A 20,340-nucleotide genomic window follows, 5' to 3' on the forward strand; every position below is an offset into this window, starting at 1 on the left:
ACTCCATCTGCACTGTCTGCAAGCTCACAGGACACAGCCTTTTCCACTCTCATTTAACCGGCCAGCACATGAGCCACACACTCAGAATCTCCGGTCTTTTCCGATCTAACCTCACAGAAGCACCAAGTGAACTCACCCAGGCTTTCTTCCCTTTTAAACTTTCTGAATCTCTCAATGTTAGCCATTCTACCTCTGTTCAACGTGTTCTCTGTTCTCATTTTCTTATTTCTTAATTTCCATAATTCAGCCCAGACACCTAATCTAGAAAGAAAAGCTATGAATTATGAAAACTTTCAATCTCTGAAAGTAATTAACATACTGGCAATACATTATATTTAAGCACATGAGATTTCTAAACATAATAAAGAAATAATCAACTTAACTGTTAGAGTATAAAAAGTCTTCATGCTGAACGATAAATACTGTAATTCTATCTTGCTAGTGTCTTGTTCCCATTATGATAAATAAGTGACTTGGTTTTTTAAATAGGTCAGTGTGAGGTTAGTTTCTCTTTGACAGGTTGATACGGGTGTGTTTACTGTGTAAAAAGTTAGTGAGTTTCAAATGTCAATTTTCTATGCATATACATCACATGCTGGCGCGCACATATTTTAAAGTACTCAAGATTAATCTAAGACCTATAGTGCAATAATCTTTTAAAAACAACATTTGTCTCTTAGCAATCTGGTTTGTTATATAACTTGAAATGTGTTACTGTCCTTCAACATTCATATCAGCTGCAAGTGTTTTCAACTATTATTTTATTTTCTCATTTGTCTTCAACTCTGTAGCATGCTGTAAAAACGCCATGACATCTGAAAACTGTTACAGTAAGCAACCACTATATCAATCAGTTCTCTTATGAGTTCCATTTTACAATTCAACTACAAACTGTTGAATACAAAGATTTATCTATCTTCAAGAAAACTAAATATCTCTCTGGTTATTACCAAGATAAAGAACTGGAAATATTTTTAAAACACAGGATGTCTTAAGCAGTTCTGGCACATACAAACGTTCATAAAAATACACATATCAACCGCATCAACTTTTTAAATTTGGCAAAATAATGCTGTGTAATATTGTATTTGCATTAGCTATACATTTGTGGAAACCTTCTGGACAGCCAAGGCCTTAACAATTTTGGATCCCCAGAATCTATTCAGAACCTGGACACATAGTAGGTCAAAATAAATGCTCCATAGATTAATTCTTGAAGTTATGTGCTAGACAAGAATTTGAATGTTCAATATTATACAGCAGCCAAAGTCTGAGCAAAACAAGTGGACAAAAAAAATAATAATAACTATATGTCTTTAGGAAAAGACATTTGCAAGATTAATTCCCAGAGTTCATTATTTACAGAATTGGACAAAGAATAATGATGAAAGTGGTATTAAGAAGGCAGCAAGGAACTGAGTAAGTGTGAGTTTTGATTCTAAGTTTATAGTAATCATGTGTAGCTTCACATTGAACCCTGAGACAGTAGCCCCCTAACTTCTGAGAAATATGATTGCCTTTCTGAAAGTGCAACCTGTTCCATGGCTCAGAGCACTGCCTGTCCCCTGAGACCATCTCCAGTCTCCTACACTGCTATCCCTGCCCTAACTCAGGTCCTGACTGCACCTCACACAGCCTGTAGCCATTACACAGTATGATGGTCAGGGAAGCTAGAGAGCAGGGTGGTTACACAGGAATGTTCTCAAAGCCTGGGGCCTGGGCAGGAATACAATACTGATGACCTCTGACAAGTTACCTACGCCTTTAATCCTTTGGTTGCCACATCTGTAAGATAAAACAATTAAGAGTGCCTGTTTCACAGGACTGTTTTAAGTAGCAAAAGAAACCATCACTATAAAACTGAAGACTATCTAAACAGTATGTTTGCTGTTAATTCTTTTCTTCTGCTATTTCTCTTTCATAAATCCTTACCTTCTAGAATATAAGCATCGTATGTCTGTTTCCTCATATATCAAAAAGAAGTTAACAATACCTTCTCTAGAGACTACTACAGAATATTACTTTAAAATTTTATTTATTGATTTTAGAGAGAGGGAAGGGGGAAGAGAGAGAGAGAAACATTGATCTACTCCTGTAAGTGCCCTCACCTGGAATCAAACTGGTAACCTCTGCACATCGGGATAATACTCCAAACTACCGAGCCAGGGCCAAAGTGATTTTTAAAGTATAAAATTAATTCACAAATTGAAAAAGCATGAAGTAGTTTTAAATGCTACAACACAGAAAAGTGACAGTTACTGTTACTACATGTCATTAGGATGTTAGGTAACAGATAGCTAAGTGTTGGAGAGTCCTACGAAAAATCTCCAAAGATTTTATGAAAGAATGCAAAAGAAAATATCCAAAACTTGTGGCATATAATAAAGATCTTCTCAGAATGCAGTTGCAATTCCCTCTCGTATCAGCTGAGCAAACGTGGTGAAAGTCTGTGAGACCCTTCAGTCCTGTCGCCTTCCACCTTCTTCAGCACGACCCTTCCCTGCCTTCCAGCACACCTCACCCCCTGGACCGTCTGTCCTCGGCACCAGGCATGGAAAGCCTGAGGTTCCTGCCACAAATTCTGTATTAGCTCCCACCTAGAACTCTATCCTCCGTGCTTCTGAAAATGAACACAAGAATTTGGAGTTGGAACATCTACGTTGTCGTTTTAGATCTCAGAGTTAATTCCTTATCTGTAAAAGAGAAGGTTAGAAATCTCTAACCTCCATCCCGCTTTAAAAAAAAAAAATCAATGAGCACAGCTCAATTAGGTATCAAAAGGAAAATCCTTTGACTAAGTTCTCACTAGATTATAAATAAAAACTATACTATGTACATCTGCTTTTAAGTAGGATCTTTATGGAACATAAAGCTCTGATGAAAGCTGTGAGTCTTCTCAAAAAACATGCACATGTGTACATTCCCATAAAATTTTATATATAATTTCAGTGACCTCCAGCTCCAAGCAGGAATACCAGTCAGAACTACTTTGCTCATTGGCGACAGAATTTCAGGAAGTAGTAGAGAGAGGTTGGGAGAAAATTTGGGATCTTCTCAGCTAGCTCTTAAATCATACCATTCCAAGAGCTGCCTAAACCACAGAAACATACAACTGACTCTGCCTTTGATTGATGACAATCATGTTTCATGAAGATACAGTCATGGCAATTCTGTATTATTTCTAATCAGTTTTCCTTTTTCCTCATTTTCCCACCCTACCTCACCCTCCTTCAAAGGAGTGGTAACTGGGGCAGCATCTCAGTAATAACGATAGTTCTCACACTTTAACTATAACCCTCTGAGGCCACATTTCTTCCTCTTCCATCACTTAGCAGAAACTGCAAAGACTCAGTGTTAGCTGTCTCTACCCTCTGGTCAAAGATACCGGAATTGTAATGGGAACAAAAAGTATTGTGAAAGCAACATTAAATAACCGCACAAGAATTCCTCCTGGAATACCCTCTACTTTACAGTACCCAACACCATTTTCACAAAAGACCTCTCTTGCAGAATATCTATGAAAGCCTGGAAGAAAATACTTGCAGAGCTGTGCCAGCATTACAACTTTGGTGATAAATGATCTCCACCCAAAAGTTACGCTCTCCGTCCACCTGGGTATGTTAAAGTACCCATGGCCAAGTGGCCCAAAATTTATTCCATGGTTGACTAAGTCCCTTTTGATACCCTTTCCCCTTTCATCTTCTCCTTTGAGAAAAAGAGAAGAAGATAATAAAAAACTAAAAAGTTATTTGGTATTTCCAATCACATCTATGGAGAGAATCCATCGGGTAAAAAAAAAATAATAACACAGCATTTGAAGAAAACTACTCCTTAAAAAGATGTTTATACAATGTTGTAAAATAAATGGGTTTGCAAAAATAGAGATGATTCTTTTTTTAATTATAATAACAATGAAAATAGTAAAGAAACCAAAGTGTCTAGGATGAAAATTAATAGCATTATTGTTTCAAATAAGAGAACAGGGATAGATTCTATGTTAAACAAGTTTCTTTAAGCTTCTAATTCCATTTAGCTTGGGAAGACAAGGAAAAAGAGAAGATAAAGCCACACATTTAAAACTGACAAAGGGCAGTACTTCTATGCAATTTATAATTAATCTGTGGGACCAAGTGTCAGTAGAATATATTGAGAAAAACAGTGTAGTGCTATTTTACAAGGGCTAAGACATTAGAAGAAAAAGTATTGCAATTGAAGTTACATTAGCTAAGAAAATATTATAAGAGCTATTAATCATCAAGATTTAGGTCAAATGCTAGCTAGCAGCTGGAGTCAAAGAAAAAACAGTACAAGTGGTCAGGTGAATTGTGGTGTTTTACATCTTTCTCTAGGTGTTTTACTTAAGTTACTGCTAAAGAAAAAACACTAGATAAAATTCTATTTCAGCCTATACTTTATTTATATTATGATCAGTCCTAAAATTTCAGTAATCATTCTACCACCATCATGTGTACAAGATTTAAATACTTTACTAAGTATTTGTGTCAGTGGTTCCCAACCTGGGAAACTTCAAAATGTACTGATAGCTAGGTTCTATCCTCAGAAATTTATATAACAATGGGGTGCCGCCTGGGCATCAAATGTTTTATTTTATTATTTTGGTTTTATTATTATTATTATTATTATTATTATTATTACTTAGGTGAGAGGAGGGGAGATAGTAAGGCAGACTCCCACATGTGCCCCAACCAGGATCCACCTGGCAACCCCATCTTCAGGATTCACCTGGCAACCCCATCTTGGGGTGATGTTGAAATACTGAGCTATTTTTAGCACCTGAGGCTGCTGTGCTCCAACAGAGCTATCTTCAGTGCCTGGGGCCATGCTCAAACCAATCTAGCCATGGGCTGAGGAAGGGGAAGAGGGAGAGAATGTGGGAGGGGGAAGAAGCAGACGGTCACTTTTCCTGAATGCCATGACCGGGAATTGAACCCAAGACGTCCATAAGTTGGGCTGAACTCTTTCCACTGAGCCACCGGGCAGGACTAGAATTTTTTATCTTTTAATTTATTTTTTTATTTTATTTTTTGTATTTTTCCGAAGTTGGAAACAGGGAGGCAGTCAGACAGACTCCCACATGTGCCCCACTGGGATCCACCCGGCACGCCCATCAGGGGGCGATGCTCTGCCCATCTGGGGCATCGCTCTGCTGCAACCAGAGCCATTCCAGAGCCTGAGGCAGAGGCCACAGAGCCATCCTCAGCGCCCGGGCCAACTTTGCTCCAATGGAGCCTTGGCTGTGGGAGAGGAAGAGAGAGACAGAGAGGAAGGAGAGGGGGAGGGGTGGAGAAGCAGATAGGCGCTTCTCCTGTGTGCCTTGGCCGGGAATCAAACCCGGGACTCCTGCCCGCCAGGCCGACGCTCTACCACTGAGCCAACCGGCCAGGGCCATAGAATTTTTTAAAGTTCCATAGGATTCTACTATGCAGCCAGAGTTGAAAACCCTTACATTTGAATGGTCTGTGTATGAGGCAATAGGATTGCCTCAAAATATCCAAAATGATGTCTCTCTCTTTCACACACACACATACACTTTTCCTCCTATAGCTAATATCCTCTAAAAGGAAGGCAAATATACCTGTATAATAAATGATTTATATTTACTTTTACACACCATATAAATTATTGGATTACCTCTCATTACTTTTTACAACTGTTGAAATAATCTAGCTATAAAGATTTAAAAGCCATATAAGTAGATTTTGACACACTATCATAACAACATACCTAAAAGGAAAAAGATGAGTTTTCTGGAAAACAGTAAACAACTATTATCCATATGTTCTCCTCCACTTTCCCAATCATAATATCACACTGTTGTTAGAATGATAGAATATTATTTTTACTATCATAAAGGTAAAATAATAGATAACTTACAGAGTCTTTAATCATGATATAACAGCATTACTATGATTAAGGGTCTATCAGTCCTTCCACTATATGGTATTTTTAATAATTTTAAAACTTAAACATTTGAATTTGTTTCAGGCATAAACTGGACTGAAAGTCTTCAGATATAAAATTGTGTTTTCATTCCTATTATATAAAGTATTAAAATTATTTTAAAATGTAGATAAGTAAATAAAATGTTTTTTCCCCCACATCATCCTTTGTCTAATGAAAAGGATACATTATTATTTTACTTAGAACTTTAAAAGATTACTTATACCAAGCCATTTTATTAAGTTAAATCAACTAACCAAAAATTAGAGCTCCTTCCTGGAAACTCCAACAAATTAAAAGAAAACCAACTTCCAGAAAGAGTTAGGGCATATTACTATAAATTGAAAAACCATTTATACTTTTTATCCTCAATTTTTTTATATTAGATGTTTGCACATTTGAAAAAAAGAAGCTTAAGATTTCATTTTATCTAAATCAGAGTGAAACAAGTTTCATACAGCAATTCATACCAGCATGTACTGGGGAAAATAAAATAGGAAATATAATAGAGAGATAGGACATAGAACCAAAATATCTAGTATAAATAACTTAAAGGTCACTTTCACCAAATTCACAGATATGCAGGAATTCTCTCTAAACAGGCTGACACATGATTCTATTACTTGAATACTTCCATCATAGCAAAAAGCAGCAGCACAGAAAACTGTCTATAAGTTCTTACAACTCTAGCAATAATAATTCTGGAGCAGAGAAAAACACACAAATTATATACACTCTAGTCTGTTACTAGAAGCATTTTCAATTCCCTTCTCAACTGTACTCTAAAACCCCAAAATGTCCCTTCAGTCACCTGCTTCATGGAAGCAAGTATCACTCAAAGTATCTTCTTCTCGTGTAACTTTGTGGTTCAGCCTTTTGAACACAAGCTTTGGTGCAGACAGATCAAAGTTTGATTCAGCTTCAACCCTTTATTTGAAATGCACTTATGGGAAATTCATATATCTTCAGCTTCTCTTAGGTAAATATGTTATACTACCTAATGCAAAAGTTGTGTACATGAAATAATGTATGTAAAATTTATTGTAATACCTCACCCATGAACTAATTGCTAATATTCACATTTAAGGATAAAATGGTAATTTTCCTGAATTGATGGGCATTAATAAGCCACAGAGCTGCTTGCCCCAGACTGAAGGACAGAGCTGAACAGGAAAGAACCAAGGAGCCAAGTAGAGCCCTGACCACTGGGAGCTATCCCTGGTGCTGCTCTCAGACTCAGGGCTCAGGGCTTGATGGCCTTGTTACCCTATATTCCCAACATGCCTCAAACAAACCACACGCTGATTTCCAGTGTGCACCTTGACTTGGTAACACATTTCTACAATCTTGTATTCCTGAGCTTAATTCCCATTTGATTTCCCCTGACACTGACTGTTTTTCCAAATGAAAATCCAGCCTGACACCACATTGTTTTTTTGTTGTTGTTGTTGTTGTTTTGCTGGACATTTGTTGCTTTGAGCATTTTTTTTCTTTTTACTTAAAGCTATATCTTTTCATCTCTAACCCACCAATCATGGTTACTAGTGAATGATCCATACCCCTTTCTTCTAAAACTTTCTCGAGAAAACTTAAATAAGTCTGCAGCAGTAATGAAAAATAATCAGGAGATTTGAAAAGACCTCAGAGTATTGCTAAATCATCCAGGATAGTATAATAGTAGCTATGTATTAGTGCCAGGTTGACAAAAACATGGCACACGTGTAGGCACTACTTTTCCCATGTCCGTGGCAGGTATCACTAATCTATCATGAATTTTTTTGTTAAGCCTGAGCGTGGCCTCAAAGTCCTCAACAAGTTCCAACCAATAAAAGCCAAAGACGGCATGCAAATAGAAATCTATTTATCTCCCCTGAATTAGTATGAACGTGTGTGTTTTTAAAAAGTGGTCTTTGTTTTATTTAAATCCCAGTTGGAACACCATTAGGGCACACAGTGATGGTTTAAAGTGGGCAGAAGCACCCTTACAATTCAGTTATGTAGACTGCAAATATGTGGTTATTAAAGAATCAGAGCTTTATCTTCTCAGACTGAAGGTGTTAGCCTTATGTCCTGGAAAAATTCCAACTTAGGTAATTATATTCTGTTTAACTCACCCCCCTAGCAATTTTTCAAGTGAATCCAGTATTATTCTTCACTTCCTACCCTAACCTGCTGTGTAGTGTTGCAATGAGCTGTTAAACAGCTGCCATGCTTCACTCTACTATGGTGACTGTGCTTCACTGTATAATTTGTAACCATTCGCAATGTGCTTTGGAATCTTCAGGATGAAAGTGTTACCCTACAATGCAATAAATCATCATCATTTTAAAGACATACAGTACAACTGCTTATTTCAGTTAAATTCAGCATAACATATTTTGAAAATACCTTATTTCATGAAAAACCATAAAACTAGGTTAAAATACCCATGAAACATGCTACAAAGAGTATATGAAAAGGTATTTAAAGAAAGCAAATTATTTATCAACTATATGAATATTCTGCCAAAGAAAGAAGTAGTAGGAAGAACAAATGCTTAAGACATTTTTATTTGAAAATACATCTGCCTTCATCAGATGGTAAAAATTCCCAATGTCACCCAAGAAAAATAATGAAGAGAAAAACTGAACGTTAAGTCAATGGGAAATGGAGGTATGCCAACACGTATGGAGAAAGAGATCAAGGATAAATACAATTTTTAACATTTGCTTATTTATTATCAAGAAAGCCAGAGAATTATACAAGTTCATTTTCATAAGGACACTGAATTTTCACTCTAGATTGCCTAAGGACAACTGCAGACAGAAACATACATTTGGGCAATCCTGAAAAAGTGTCATGGTCTAACCAGGAGGCTCCTGCTGTTACATGGACCTTCCAGAGACTGTTACTTAGTAGGGATGCTTTAAGGTCACTGGTTCTCAACCTTGACTGCACAGTACAATAACCTGGGGAACTTGAAAGTAAAACAGCCTGACTGGTGGTGACACAGTGGATAGAGTGTCAACCTGGCATGCTGAGGTCCCAGATTTAAAACCTAGAAGTCACTGCCTTGAGCACAGGCTCATTCAGTTTGAACGTAGGTTCATTGAATGGTTGCTGGCTTGAGCCCAAAGGTTGCTGGCTTAAAGCCCAATGTCACTGGCTTGAGCATAAGGTCACTGGCATGAGCAAGGGGTCACTGGCTCACTTGGAGCCCCCCCAGTCAAGACACATACGAAAAGCATCAATGAACAACTAAAATGACACAACTATGAGTTGGTGCTTCTTATCTCTCTCCCTTACTAGCTCTCTCTCTCTCTCTCTCTCTCTCCCCCCCCCTCTCTCTCTCTCAGTAACAACAAAACAAAACAAAGAACAATACCAGAGATTCTGATTTAATTAAACTGGAAAACCAAAAAATGTTTTTTAAACTCTCAGGTGGCCTGACCTGTGGTGGCACAGTGGATAAAGTGTCGACCTGGAAATGCTGAGGTCACCGGTTCAAAACCCTGGGCTTGCCTGGTCAAGGCACATATGGGAGTTGATGCTTCCTGCTCCTCCCCCTTCTCTCTCTCTCTCTTTCCCCCCCCCTCTCCTTTCTAAAATGAATAAATAAAATAAAAAAACAAAAAACTCTCAGGTGATATAAGATATAGTCAATGTTGAAAATCACAATTGGAGGGTATATTTTATCAGCATGGTTATAATTGTTGGATTGAATTTTTTTAAGAAGAAAAAAATCACATTATTTGAGGGCATACATATCGCCATGTACTATTATCCAGGTCAAATAATTAGATTCCAAAAACAAACTGCATGGAATGATGTTTGAACAACTGGAAGGAGGTTTATCGCCCAAGGATTATATTTCTGGAGAGCCACAATTCTAATACAATCTTTTTTTGTAGCACCAAGAAGAGTTTCAGCCAGACACAATAACTAAGTATCTAAGAGGTTGTTAAAATTAGTTAGCTTTGGCTACATTTTCTGTGTCTGAGATTTATCTGCAATAAACTATATAATCTCAAACTAGTTTTTTCATGCCACCTGCCTCTAAGCCATACCTTCTGTTTACGAAATAAATAATAACCCATTGCCATAAAATGCTTACTTACGTATTTTCAAGTAGACGTACTGCACCTTCAACCAACCTGCACATTCATGAGCTGTAAAAGGGGCTGTAAACGCAAGTGGAAACACGTTTTCCATCAGAGTGCAGCACTCCACAATTGCATATAATGATGTGAATAGCTGCTTCACTGTCCAAAAGGTAAAATGCAGTTCCCCCAACTTACATTGACTACTCCACAAGCCAAACCCTGAGCAAGACAGACAAAAGAAGACTTAAAAGTAAACAAAACAAATAGGGTGAAAAGTATCTAGAAGCAGCAGGAAAAGGGTGTTGGATATCCCCAGCATTTTAAAAGTAGTAACTACTTATAAAAAGTTAAATGAATTCAGTTAGTCATGGGAGAAGATAGGGAAAAACACCAACTAAACAATATAGTGGTGTGTGGATTAGCCATATGAGAGCAAATTAAACTGTATATTTTTTAATAATCATCAAATGCATCAGAAATTAAGGTAGCAACACAAAGAAATCAGTTCAGACACCTGTGAAGAGCAATTAAAATTGGAAACAAAAACATAGCAGGTATGATGGGGAAAGGCAGGGAGATGTGCAGAGAATCTAAATGAGCACCATGTGAAACAATTTATCAATGTTTTCTCTCAATCCTCACTTCACTCTATGATTGAATGTTAGGGAAATTAAGGGTGAGAAAGAGTGACATAATCTGATCAAGATGCACATCTAGAAAGCAGCTGAGGCGAGACCCAAGACCGAAAGCACAGTGTGACTCACAGTTCGTTTTCCCTCTGCACCCCTTGAGACTTCCGCCACCACTCTCAACCTCCCCACCAACTGTGGTGGCTTCTGAATGAACACCATCAGCTCACCCCTGCAGGGCATCAGCCAGGTCTCCAAACAGGTCTCCAGGGTAAAGAGAGGAATTCCCGACAGTCTTCAGAAGAGGCAGAACAGGCAAATCACCAAAGCCGTCATGCCACAGAGAATTTAGTAGTCTTCGGAGAGAGACATGGAGACAAAGCATAAGAAAATTTTCTAATCATAGAAAATTTGCAAAAAGGACGCATAAGTATTTTGGATAGTTTAAGTAATATTGGTTCACACAGCATTTGTAGTACTAAATCCCAGAAATAGGAGAAGATCTAATTTATTTTCAGGTTCTGAGTTTCAAAAGCTGGAAATTCCTCTTTCTCACTCTTAGAATAAGTTTTATATAAGTAGCCCGGTGTTTACTGGAAGAGAAACATGTTATAAACAAATAGAGTTGGCTGAGTCATGTATTTTCATCTCCAAATGAGTTACAGATTGAAGAATTAGGTATTTTCAGTGAAAAACTGCAACAAGTTGTGATGCAACTGAAATATTTGAGACTCTTCTAGGAAATTTCTGAATACCATCAATTCCTGATTAAACTCATTATTTCATCAGACCTGGTTAATCCTACCTTACTAATAACTAATGCAACAACCAACCCTGGGTGCACAGCTCTAACAATCTCATCAATTTTTCAACTGGCTTTGAAATCGTTTCTCCCACAATAGAGCTCTAAAAACTCAGGGGGGAAAAACCTCTCTGCTGATGTTTCCCAAGTTATTAAGTGAAAGATCTTTAAAGTTTTAATTTCTTAGGTACTCTTCCAGTTCTGGAAAGTTCTAATTCTATTCTTTCATAAGAGAAAATCAATGACCTAAAACTGAAACTAAAACAAGTTTGTTAACAATAGAAGTGGGATTGACATTTTTCTCTCATTTTCCTATATCAGTTCATTGTACAATAATTTTAAAACTTACAAACTTTTTAAGAATCTATCACCTTATCCCAGATATTCCACTTTCCCACTATCTCTTCTAATGTCCTTTCAAATCCATTCTCACAGCCCCAGGCAGAAACTCCTTTAATTAATGGAAAATAATTATAACACACACTTTAAGACTTGGTATTACAAAATCAGTTTGGGTGTTATAAAAATGAAACGTGATAGTTAGACTCTCCATCTCTCCATAGAATTACTCGGGCCTCTCATGACATCAGCTGATACTTCATAGAGCACATTTGAAGTGGGTTTGAATCGAGATGGGTGTCCCAAACAGATAAATCAGTTCTCCACATCTAAGTAGATTTAGAGTGCCAGGCCATATTGATGGACTTAAGAGTTAGCTGATAGAGCAGGAAGCACTGGACTGAATTTTAAACAAGAAAGGTATTTCCAAGGATAGGAGAGAAGAAGTGCTAAAATGCTATTTCTTCCCTTTGTCTACTAATTATTTATGAATTTTTGGTGTGTGGCTAAGGGTGAAATAAGGGAATAAGGAGAAAATTTCTACCATTTCTAAAATTATATGGTGTTTAAAAAACAGCACCAACATTTCAGCTTAGAACAACAATCCAGTTACAACTAGATTAGTTATATTGAATTATCACTATTATGTATTCTATTTTTAAAAAAATTAATTGAATTTATTGAAGTGATACTGAGTAATAAAATTATATAGGTTTCAGGTATACAATTCAACTATATACCATCTGTATATTGTATTGTATCTTTACCACCCCATTTAAAAGTACTGATACACAAAATTGGAATGTTACAATACAAAAAGTGATAATTACTTAAGAACTAGTTTCATAGAAACACTTATTAATAAAAAGAGACTTGTAGGAAACAGTAGGTAACACTGAGCGAAATACAGCAAAAACAAACACTACTAAACTTAAAGAAAGCTTATAATTTCAAAACATTCATCTGGATAGAAAGCTGAAAAAAATACAAATTTTGCTAGATGTGAGAAAGGTCTGAGATTTACCTTATATTAGGCCAATAGTGTACAACACCCATGACAAGAATATACATATAGAATACCACTTGGATATAATATTCTTAGCAATACTTCTAAGTAGAATTTTGGCACTCAGTCCAGCATTGTAAAGGTATGTCAGTACTAGAAAATGCAACATTGTTTTCTTAAATGGAAATTGACAAAAGCAAACATCATCTGATGCTCCTAAAATTAATGAATTCATACCAAACTACAATTTGGAGCAGAGTTCTGACTCTACAGAAAATTTTTTAAATTACATATAGGTAAATGAAAGTACAAAAGGTATTTTAAGAACACAAAAACTAAAGACAACAATAACAACTCTCATTTATTTCTCACTATACCTCAAGATTTTTACTAAGTATCTTATATACAGTACCTCATTTAATTCTCTCAACAACCCAATGAGACTATTACTCTCTCTACTTTGCAGAAGAGAAAAAAAAAAGGTGTGACAGGTTCAACAACTTTTTCAACATCACCCACTGGTTAACAGAAAAGGTCTAAAACACAACTCTGCTGACATCACAGTCAATTTTCTTAGGCACTCTGCCATGCTGATCTCTCATCATACAGTAAGTACTTGATCTCAGGATTTCCTGTCCAAAGGCACTGAAAGTGACTTACTGGACTCTGAGAAGACAAAGGGAAGAGCAATTCAATACTCTTGCTTATCCAGAAATAAAGAGTTTAACAGATCTAATGGTGTATTTACAAATTCTGTTCCCAATTTTTATAAAACAGTAACAAATGACAAAAAAAAAACCCCAGGTATTTTGGATTTAGTTGGAAAAAATAAGTTTGAGCTGTATCAAGTACGTCAGCGGAAAGAGGAAATCCAATTAGAACTCCTAGACACACAGGTCAATATAACAAATCACGTGGAGTTCTATGGTGACACTGAGAGGTAAGAGAGGACATTTCCTGGGAGACAGCGCACTCTAAGTGACCAGTCAACATTTCAGACTCAACATAGAGAACTCTGAGTTCACCATCTTTACACAAGCAAACCAATTTTTCAATTTCAATAGAAGAGATATTTTTCCAGTCATTATAATCAATACTTTGGGATCACCCCTCAACACAGCCCCAATCCAGGAAGTTGCCATATGATCCTGCCAAGTTTATAATCAGTGCGTTTATGTATATTTCCTCATTCTCATCTGTTTGCCTCTTCCCTAGTTTAAGTCTTCAATAACCTAATCCAGTTGATTTTTAACTTTTTTGCCTCTTCTATCCTTTCCATAAATATTGTTTGTCAATACCAAATTCCCCGTTTCATAGTCTAGCAGTAGCTCCCGGTGACTATAGGCCAAAGTACAAATTTCTCAGCCTTAATTTCCATTTCTAATCTTACCACCTCTTCACCAAATTGAGTCAAAAGTAATTGATCTCTTCTGGGCCCAAAGATCATTTACTATCACAAATCAAGTTGTAATTATTCTCTCTATATAATGTGACTGTTCACTCATTCTAATCTTCCCCTTCTTTCCCCCTATAGCAAGAAATAATATGGTTATTTCTTGGGTTGCTACATTATTTCATGCAAGTTATACGAGCTGATAGAATATAAGATGATCCCTAAAATTATGAATTTGTGATAAACTTTAGATCCTCAGGTGTTTTATAAAATTATTACAGTTTTTAGAATTTTGTTCCCCCTTACTTTTGAAGTTGGAGTCATACTGAATGTGAGCTTGTCAAAGAGTCTATAAACAGAGAATTAAAATGGCAACAATGAGAATATTCATAAGACCACTGACATTTCTTGAACCCTTATTAGGTTGTAGGCATTGAGCTGTGATATACTGTAATAATTATCTCACTCTTCATAATAAACCTAAGAGGTAGTACTATTTCAGTTTTTGTTTTATAGATACAAAACTAAAGCTCTGAGAGGTTAAAGGATTTGCCCTGGGCTGAACAGTGGTAGTCAGCGGTATAAGGCAAACTAGAATCCACACACATCATATTGCTAACTCCCATCTCTTATTCAGCATTGCTCAAAATGGAATGACTTGAACAGGTGATCTATCTCTTCTTCTTTCTCTTTCTTTCTCTTTCTTTCTTTCTTTCTTTCTTTCTTTCTTTCTTTCTTTCTTTCTTTCTTTCTTTCTTTCTCTCTCTCTCTCTCTCTCTCTCTCTCTCTCTCTCCCTCCCTCCCTCCCTCCTTCCTTCCTTTCTCTCTCTCTCTCTCTCTCTTTCTTTTTCTTCCTTCCTTTCTCTTCCTTCCTTCCTTCCTTCCTTCCTTCCTTCCTTCCTTCCTTCCTTCCTTCCTTTCCTTCCTTCCTTCCTTTCTCTTCCTTCCTTCCTTCCTTCCTTCCTTCCTTCCTTCCTTCCTTCCTTCCTTCCTTCCTTCCTTCCTTCCTTCCTTCTTTCTTTTCTTTTCTTTTCTTTTCTTTTCTTTTTTTTTAGAGAGAGGCAGGAACATCAAGTTGCCCCTTTATGTGACCGGACAAGGGAATCAAACCGGCAACCTCCGCGCTCCAGGACAATGCTCCAACTGACTGAGCTACCCAGCCAGGCTAATTTTTTTTTAATTGATTGCTTTTTAGAGAGAGAGAGAGAGCAGGGTGGGGGTGGGGGAAGAACCGTTTATTTGTTGTTCTACTCAGTCGGGCATTCATTGGTTGCTTCCCCCATGTGCCCGGATCGAGGATCAAACCAATAACCTTAAAGTTTCAGGACCATGCTCTTAACCAACTGAGCTAACTAGCCAGGGCCAAACAAGTGATTTTTAGAATGATAACAAAGCTTAATCCTTTAAACATCAAAACAGTTTACTTAAAATCTTTCTAACCTGCATGGTTATATAGTCTTCATACAATGAACTGAGAATATAACATGATTTGTTCTTGCCCTGATGACTCTACACTGATAATCTGTCACTGTGCTATGGGAAACTCAGTGATGGCCTCTGAGCCTGAGGAAGGGAGGGGAGCCTAAATGGACCTTTTACTGAATTGTCCTCAACTGTGGTTTGAGTTTGTCAAATGACACTCATACCCATTGTGTAGAAAGCCTTCTTCTCTCTGACTGTTGGGTTGCTGATATAGTCCCTTGCTGAGTATGTTCTCTGATTTTAAGTTATTTCTCTACCTTGTGATTTGTGGCCTTTGCTTCCTATCTCCTCAATTTCTTAGGACAGAACTACAAGGACCTAAAAAAAAGGTATACAGAATATCTGATGCAAAATCATGCCAAATGATCTCTATACTTAAAGAGAACAGGGGTAAATCATCCTATGATAAAAGGATAGTCTTTGTTGTTGCTGGGGAATTCAGAGCACTTTTTGGTGCTTTGCTTGTTATTGCATAAGCAGAAAGGAGCAGACATCCAGCTGCTATAATTAGGCATTACTATGGACAATAATTTCATTAAAAACAAATTTTGAGTAAGCAAGAATTTGTTCTATGTAACTAAAGACAAAGAAAATGATATTATACAGATGCTGAACTCAAAAGTCTCCTCCTTTAACCAGGATAGTAACAGCAAAATGGTTACAATATAATGCAGCAAGAAAGATTTGCATTAGATATAAAGGCAATTCCATCACAATGACTGGTGTTCAACACTGGAATGATTTATCAAAAGATATTTTTTAGTACAATGAATCTCTAAAAAAAATTTAATGACACTTAAAGGAAACATATTTTTGCACTCATTTTGAAGAGTCAAAATTATTATTAGCAAATATGGGTATGTTTACATTTGTATAAGCAAGGCAAAGCTTTTCTTCTTCAACTTCAGGCCTAGAATAATATTCAAGAAAATGAGACCCACTTTATTATTTCCTAGAACACAAGCAGTATTTATACTAATAAGTCGAACACTAATACAGTCTCAAAATATCTGAGAAATACAATTACATGTGATAAGAAGATTAGGGTGTTTTCCTTCAAGGCCCCCCCTAAAAGCAGAACTTAACTGTAAAAAACAAAAAGTTCCAGTGGGGAGCCATGGGGCTGCCTTCTGTCCCACCAATCCACGATTTCTCAAATTACAGAGCTGCTGTTGTTTTCTGACACATCTGCTTTGCAATGTAAAATACCGTTCTCTTTATAAGAATTCTTCAAAAAGCCCTTAGGCCCCCACATCTTTGTTTGCACAGCCGGAGAGTTTTCATTTAAAGTTTTCACACTGTTTTTTAAATTCTACATTTTTGTTTCTAAAATAGTTAGGCAAGTCCATAAACCTCTGTTTTGGCTTTACATTTTAGCTACATGGAAAAGGTAGAGAGAATCGTGCAGAGAAATGCTTATGAGTTCAATAACTGGATGACTCATAATGACCCATCGTGTTTCCTTCCTTCCTTCGCTGTCAAAACACGAAGGAAGGAGGGAAGCAGAAAAAAATTGTTTTTAAATACATTTCCTATTTCTGGGATGCATAATCTACTACGAAAGAAAGAAATTCACAGGTTAAACTAAACCCACTCCTGTTTACTCTGTGGCACCTCTGATGACCCAGTTTCATGGGAAATAGGAAATAGAGACGGAAATATCACAGCAACAGATGAGGTTCTTCCTACTGATCACAGCAAGGTTGATCCTTGACATTCTCCATGGTAACTAAGGGGGACATGAAACCCAGATAAACCACATATTTCTCCATTTAAAGTACAGGTGCTTCAATCTATTCCAAGTCCAAACTTAAACTCCTAAGGATACAGCACCCACTCACCCTTTCAAAACAAAATAAATAAATGTATAATTTTTTAAGGTCTCCACTGGAAACACATATATTTGATCCTTTTTCATCAATTATGGATAAATATAACAAAAAAATGGAAAATTTTTCATAATACAGTGGGACTGAAAAGACAGATAAGTGACAAAAGATACACATATGGAGCCCTGACAGCGGAGCATTTCTCTCTCATCACCTTTTACACAACTGAATGTTATTTGAAGCAGACGATCCCCATTGTAGAAACTCCCTAATTGTGCCACTGTGATGGACCTGACAGAATTCTTTTGGGAGACATGATCTTCTTCAAGGAGAGGGCAATCCACTGTATTTCTACATTATTATGTGGTCCAACGTGTTGGAAGTGCAGATAATCTAGTAATATGGAAATCACGGCTACTTCCTCAGTACCAAACCTGTAGGTGCTGTGCGCACGCAGTCTGCTCCACCCTTAACACCAAATGTGCTGGATCCGCACTGGCCTGTAGGGCAGGTGTCATTCTAGAAAATCGCTTGTAAGAGGGGTATTTGGGTAAATAAGAGATAACTAGCACTAGGGGAAAAAAATGATCATCTTATACATAGAATAACAGTCAGATCCTACAGCTGTTTCTTTGAAGCAGTTTTCTTATTCTGCTTGTTTAGGTCCTTTTTTAATGTTACTATCAGAATTCTTTCTTAAAATTTCTCATTCCTCTTCAGGTAGCCTCTTTTTCAAAATTTCAACCTTTTAACAATGGGCTATGTAAAACCCAAGTCCTTTCATTTATACATTATGCCGACAGGTCCCCTTTACTCGATGCTCCTGTTGATTATCTTCCATAAGTCACTTGTTCTTGATTGGCCACTGTCAAGTACCAGGGACCAGAAGACCAAAACTTCTCCTGTGGGATAGGCAGTATAGATGGGCTGCTAAGAATCTGGATTCTAAAATAGGATAAAAAAGTATTTGATTTCTAACTCTACCTTTACTTTCTGTATGACTGTAGTCACAAAGTTACTTACATTCTCTATGGCTGAGTCTTCAACTACAAATGAAAAAATATCTTTTAGAATTGTTGGAAGATGAAAATGCTAATACATGTATAAAATATTTAGCACCATGCAGGACTAAAATAAGAGTCAGTAAGGTTCGCTGTTATGGTTAGCTCTCCCTTAAAGATAATATTGTCAGAAAGCAAGTTGCCAATTCCTTAGATGTTCTGATTTCCTAAGACTGAGACTCCCACAAAGGTCTGGATATATAATATCCCATAGTTCTACTAGCCCTTGCCTTTACGACAATTCAGTAATCTAGAGGAGGTTGCAGGATTGCTTCCTTTTTCCTCTTCATCACATACCCACCAGCACCAGGGAGTTCTGTGTGAAATATGCCTTCTTGAAATGCACAGTAAAATTTCCTTAATTTTCAATCTAATCTATATCCTTCAACACAGAATAGTTTTCCTTTGTAATATATCTCAGTTATTAATCTCATCCTACCAAATTTTGAGAACTTATCTATCTTCTGATAACCTACAGGCTGAATATTTGCATTCTTTCAAAATTCATTTGTTGCAATACTAACACTCAATATTGTACTATTAGGAGGTAGGGCCTTTGGGAGGTGAATAGGTCATGAGGGCGGAGCCCTCAGGAAGGGGAATACAGCACAGCCCTTACATAAAAGAGACCCAGGGAGCTCCCAGCTCCTTCCATCACATGAGAACACAGCGAAAAGAAGCCATCTCTGAACCAGGAAGCAAACCTTCACCGGAAACCAAAGTATGCCAGAGCCTTGATTCGGGACTTCCTAGACTCCAGAACTATGAGAAATGAATGTTTGTTGTTTATTAGCCACCCAGTCTAGGGTATTTTGTTACAGCAGCCCAAACAGGTTATGATACAGTATTAATATGGCAAAATCTGTTTGGCTGACCACCGATCATCTGACCAGCATGATGTATCCAGTACCAAAGAAGCTAGTGGATACATACCAGTAGTAAAGAAAAGTTTGGTCCATAAAATGGTTCCAGTCAGAAAGACCTGAAAGAGTTAGGTCATTGAAATGTCCCTTAGTTGCCTATGCTTACACATACTACAACTGCATGACAAAGGGTCCAGATGTTTATTATCTCCCATTAGCTAAATATGGCTCATGTACACCCTACGGTAGGGAATAATGTTTACCTCCATTTAGTATCGTTTGTAATTTCTGCCAAGAGTTGCTATGCATTTCCTTACATGTCTTAAACAGAATTTACTGGCTACCAATCATTCTCTCTTAATAAAATCGCAGTCATCCTTCTGATGTACGAGCTGCACACCACGGAAATTGTCTCGAGTGGGTTCCTCTATGTGCAGAGTTGCTGCCCTGTCATAGAGCGGCTCCAGGCTGCTGTGCTTTCTCACTTCTCATATTTTTTTAATAGTTTAGCTCTCTCCTCCCTTGTTGTCAAGCTGCCAGTCAGCTGTCACTTTTTACTGCTGTCAGGGAGCCTGCCTTTATCGCACCCCCAATTTGATGCTGCTAATCTGCTGTCAGCTGAAAAATCAGACAATCAAGACCTCTGAAATTGCATTTACAAAAAAGTGGTGTGCTGAGCACTGGATGGAGATTTTGAGATATGAGTTCTAGTTCCTGCTCTGTCTTTATCTAGCTGTGTGATTACCAGAAGAAACTGCACCGCTCTGGGCCTTGGTGCCTTCATCCATCAAATGAGGAGCAGTGTGTATATGTGTGTGTGTTAGTGTGTATGTGTGTAAAAGAGAAAGAAAGAGAGAGTCAGAAAGAGAAAAAGTATCATCTAGACTTGAATT

The 20,340-nt window shown here is 37.3% G+C and overlaps 1 protein-coding gene across 12 annotated transcripts in view; it reads right to left on the bottom strand.

Moving 5' to 3' along the window:
* GTDC1 (glycosyltransferase like domain containing 1) overlaps positions 1–20,340 on the bottom strand; it is a 432,630-nt gene that overhangs the window by 187,132 nt on the left and 225,158 nt on the right. For 9 of the 12 annotated variants that reach the window (XM_066345235.1, XM_066345231.1, XM_066345226.1 and 6 more), the window contains one exon: positions 10,903–11,028. The exons of 2 other annotated variants lie outside the window; for them this stretch is intronic. In XM_066345235.1, coding sequence (XP_066201332.1) covers positions 10,903–11,028 — 126 coding nt within the window. Of the gene's footprint in view, positions 1–10,058; positions 10,122–10,902; positions 11,029–20,340 lie in introns of those variants that run through there. One more of the 12 variants, XM_066345237.1, reaches the window with a different exon arrangement.

This window comes from Saccopteryx leptura, chromosome 7 (genome assembly GCF_036850995.1).
Source record: "Saccopteryx leptura isolate mSacLep1 chromosome 7, mSacLep1_pri_phased_curated, whole genome shotgun sequence".
Taxonomy (NCBI): Eukaryota; Metazoa; Chordata; class Mammalia; order Chiroptera; family Emballonuridae; genus Saccopteryx; species Saccopteryx leptura.